A 5090-nucleotide genomic window follows, 5' to 3' on the forward strand; every position below is an offset into this window, starting at 1 on the left:
TAATAATAATAATAAGACACCAGAGAAGGGAACAACAATTTAACAACAAGTTAAACGGAATTGAAAAGAGAATAGGGTTCAAAACTAAAAGACTAGAAAAGATGGACCAATCAGAACTGAGGGGGGAAGAAATTTACTGACCGAGCGTCCATCATTCAGACGAAGACATTTAAGTCAGAATAAGCAAGGCCCGACAGGCTTTCGCAATGCTTAAATCAGTCTTGAATACCAGTGCACTAAATGAAAGCACCAAGATCCAAGTATTTCATATCAATATTTTACATGTTTAATGAATTCTTTTCTACGGATGTGAAATCTGAAGATTAGCGGCAGGACTACAACAAAAATCCAAATATTTACCAACCAATTAATGACTTCAACACATCTGTAATGTGATGCGGCCAATATCAAACGAACAGCTACTGAAACGTACCAAGAACCAATATCTCTCCAAATCAAGAAACAAGCATCACAGCGTTTTGGGCAGACTTGGACATGGCCCCAAAACGGCATCATCGGCGAGGCATTGGACTGGACTGGAATACACAAGGTCAAAGAAAACAAGGGTGACCATTACACAACTGGAGGAAAACAAGAAAGAAAAAGCTTGAAAACATTGGAAAGACGTAGAAGGAAGCAAAAGAACAGTATTGTTCGACAGAGCAACTGTAGAAGAAATGTGCTCCACAAGGAACGAAGATGATTAAGTAAGTACCAAAGTAATTTAGTTATATAAATTGAAATGCATGATAAGCTCACCTGAGCTGAAGGCATTATGATTCCATCGCATGTTTGATCTCATCAAATTGACTATTCACAGGTCTCAGGAAACTGATGAAGAAAACGGTGAGTAGTATTACTACTTTGTACTCTGAAAGTTATCTGTATTATCAGAGGGTCGCCATCCTTTCAACAATATTTTGAAGGCATCTTAGCAACCATGCAATAAAACGGTTGAAAATTTAAGTAAGTATATAATTCCTATATATGACACCCCCTTTCCAAAATAGATAATTGAATAAATGTTGAATCAACTGCTTTTCAACATATAATCAACGTTGATTATCAATGTTGATTCAATGTTAAGACTTCAACGTTGATACAAATTTTCAAAATCTAACATAAAATTAATGTTGAATCAACATAAAAAAACAACGTTGATTTAAAGTTTATTCAATGTTGTGTGCCCGCTGGGTAGTTACTTGGAAATAAAACCTACCCAAAAACTGCACCAAAAATGTTAACCTGCTCCAAAAACATTAACCTGGTCATTCCTTTGCTGCAATTGCAGTATCTGAAACTTTGACTGGTACAATGAAACACACTAGAACAATTTTCTATGCATGTCTAATTAATATAGGTCATAGAAGTACTTATAAAAAAAACTGCTCCAAAAAAATTAACCTTAACCTGGGACGCCGACGCCGACTCCGAGGGTATTACATAAGCTCCCCTAACTTCGTTGAGGTGAGCTAAAAATGAATCTCGATATAGAAGCATGCTGATATATCATTTAAAAATAAATATGTTTAAAGGAATTATGTAAGGTACTTTACTTACTGATAATTCTCCCAAGATATTCTTCATTTAATAATATAGTGCTATCAGATGTTTATAAATAAAAAAAATCAGCATGGATTACCAGAATTTTTTGGGGAATATATATTATATATTTTTTTTCTATTATTGAAAAAAAAATACAAAATTACCAAACATAAATTTCAGATTATTTTTCCATCAATTTTTTTAAGAAGAGGTGTACAAATCCATATGTAGAAATTAAAAGTATTGTGCACATGTCCTTCATTTAGTGGAACTCTTCAACTCCACGGAAGAGCCCAATAAAGTTCAAACTACGTTCCATATGACCTTAATTAATTTGTATAACTAATGAATTATATAGAGCATACAACACAGTGATGTATTTCAATGCAAATATTTAACTTTCTTTACTTGTGTGTTTCTATATTGAGCAACAAACAGATTGTCAATTGTATCTGTACACAAGCCTTCGGGTTGACTTAGCCCACAGTCTATGTAACGGAGGAACTGTCCATTCTGGTCTATGATGTGGACACAGTCATTGTCACAATCAGCTGTAAGGATGTGACTCTGACTGTCTGTAGTGATTCCTCGTGGATCGAATGGTTGGTTATTTAGAGCAGGAATATGTCCAGTGTATCTGAATCTCAGTTTCCCGACCTGATTGACCACAACTACTGCTCTAGTTTTCTCATCAGACATACAGATATCCAGGTTCCTGTTCTCAGTTATGTATCTGTAATAACCATCAGATGAATAAAAAAGTTTACCTTTATTATCAAACTGACTCATTTGCTTCTCTGTGGAGCCAGAGTAACTGACAACTTTTGTTTGATTTTCATTTTTACTACACACGATAACCAGTAGGTCACCAGAGGAGGTACAACAAACACCACGAAATTTCCAGTTCTCCGGTCCATGTAGTCTGATCAACTCCTCTACTTTATCATTTTTCACAATGTTCACAGTTCCATCATTTTAAATCAGTATAAACTAGATCTCCACATTTGGTCACTGCTATGTTAGTTGACACTTTTCCCTGACGTTGATGTGATTGACTTGAGTAGTGATCCCTGATTGATGCTGAAGAGTTTCATGGTGCTGTCACTTCCACTTGTCCAGATTTCTTCACTACTCAGACAGGCCACATTGTATAGATAACCCCTATACCCAGTGTCTATGGTGGTGACAGTCTCTGGTTCATTTAAGAGCTGTTTGACTGGAGGAGAGGATCCAGCTTCTGGTGATTTCTGTATTGTCTTCATGCTGTAGCCATGTTCATTTGATGTTAAATAACCTGATGCTAAGGATCCATACAGTTTAATTAAGTTTTCTCCTTGGATTTTTCCCGGTTTGAATTTGGGTAAAGATGGCATAATTTTGTGTGGAAGATTTCTGTATATATCTACATTGGATGTAACACTAAACAGTTTTGACAAGTCATTAGTGTCTATAGCCATTTCAACCGAATTGATTTCATCCTTGATGCCAGCCATTGTCTTGTTTATTTCATCCAGATGTTTCTGTAGAGTTTGTAATTGTTTGTTTTTCATCTCATCAACTTCAGCTTTAAGTTTCTTGACAAGTTTGTCAATTTCTCTGTGCCAGTCCTCTCCATGTTTTGTAATGGCTGTTGAGAGATCCCCATATTCCTTTTCTAACTGACTCATTCTGTTCTGTACATCAGAGGCAATGTCATGGTAGGTTGGATAAATTGTTTCATTTAATTCAGTTACATCTTTCATAATTTTGTTTCTTTTTTCATCTAAGATTTGTAGAATTTTTGAATATTTATGACCGAGATGATGATCAGATGCAATACATGTGTTGCATACAGGAATGTCACATTGATTACAGTACATTTCACATCGTTCTTCGTCATGGGAATGGGATTCACATCCAGGGAAGAGAAGAGTAGATTTCCTGGAGTCAAATTTGACGACTTTGTGGTCCTTGGATTCATCTGTTGAGATGTGTTCTCCAACGCAGGCCTTACACAGGTTGACAAGACATGTATCACAGTGCATCTGTACCACAGCGGTCTCACACAGGTCACATAGCATCACGTCCTGGGCACTGGTACGGGGGTCCATGATAAATTTTAAAGCGGGATCAATATACTAGCAAATCTGAAAATAAAAGAAATGCATTATTATTAGAAATAATTACATGTAAGTTCCAGACATTTATCCAATACATCCCAGTAGACTTGAGAGAAAAAGATGAATTTGTTTGCAATGGTTAAAACCTACTAAAGTTTATCTATAACTATTCTCTGATCACTTGATACCATGTATTATATACCTGTCAGGTGTTTATACGTTCTGGATAAAAGCGAATTTGAATACCAGCTTGCTATTCAAACTGCTCTAGCATTTTTTTTTAATTTTGATTAGAATTAAGTACTAGTATGGACATCATAGTTTTAATTTTAAAAAAATCAAAACTATTAAAATATATGTCCATAGGACATGAATGCCCCGTCGAGAGTGTATTAGTAATGCAACATGATAATTTGAATGAAATTTGATCAGAATACCTTGAAAAGTGATGCAGTTGAATTGCTTACATCAGTATAATCAACATATGAAGTTGAAAATTTCTTGTAAATGGTTTGTTTAAAACTGAATAACGCCAATTTGATAACCTGGGGTTAAGGTCAAACGAAAGGTCAAGGTCAAAAATGTTGATAGAGTTGAAATGCTTATATCAATATGTATCGCCATATGAAGTTTGACAATGATTTAGTAATGTGAGGTCGAGGTCAAAGCAAAGGTCAAGGTAAAAAATGTTGATGCAATTAAATAGCTCTAATCTATGTGTATCAAAATATCAAGTTTGATAAAAAAGACGATGAATGATTTATTTAAAACTGACTTGAACATAATTTGATACAAGTGAACTCAAGGTCAAATGAAAGGGCAAGGTAGGAAATGTTGATGTAGTTGAATTGCTTACATCAGAATGTATCAGCATATGACGTTTAAGACTAATTTAAGAAAAGTGAGGTCAAGGTCAAAGGAAATAAATGTCAAAAATGTTGGTGCAACTGAATAAATGTAGCTCTCATCAGTATGTATCAACATGTGAGTGTAATAACACCATCTTGAATGGTGTGGTTAAAACTAAGCTAAACACTTATATAAGGAAAAGTGAGGTCAAGGTCAAAAAATGTTGATGCAGTTGCATAGCTCTCATTAATATCTATCAGCATATGAAGTTTGATGAAAATATCTTGAATAGTTTCTTTGAAACTGAGCTTTGAAGAGAGCTAAACGCAAAGTGTGACGGAAGGACAGATAGAAGGACGGAAGACGGACATGAAAAAAACCCCTATATGCCCCGGCCATATTAATGGCGGGGCATGAAAGTAATATACTTGCTTTATTATTTAAAGTTAGAAAAATACAGAATCATAAATTTTCCTTTAAGTTTTGGAACTCTTCATCTCAAGTGAATATGACATTGGAGATATGATATGGAGATAACCAACAGTACTCAAGCCCAAAATCTATTATTACGGCAAACACGGACCTATTAAACATTAG

General features: G+C 35.0%; 1 protein-coding gene across 1 annotated transcript; it reads right to left on the reverse strand.

The window, feature by feature from the left end:
* Positions 1–469: 469 nt before the first annotated feature.
* On the reverse strand, positions 470–3038 carry LOC134272500 (uncharacterized). The gene is made up of 3 exons (XM_062754722.1): positions 2587–3038; positions 1982–2278; positions 470–581 (listed from the first exon to the last, which is right to left on the reverse strand). The coding sequence occupies exons 1-3, from the start codon at positions 3036–3038 to the stop codon at positions 470–472; spliced, it is 861 nt and encodes a 286-aa protein (XP_062610706.1).
* Positions 3039–5090: the final 2052 nt, after the last annotated feature.

The sequence above is a fragment of the Saccostrea cucullata genome, unplaced genomic scaffold (genome assembly GCF_032062105.1).
Source record: "Saccostrea cucullata isolate Sc308-1 unplaced genomic scaffold, CSIRO_AGI_Scuc_v1 ctg8510, whole genome shotgun sequence".
In the NCBI taxonomy this organism is placed as follows: domain Eukaryota; kingdom Metazoa; phylum Mollusca; class Bivalvia; order Ostreida; family Ostreidae; genus Saccostrea; species Saccostrea cuccullata.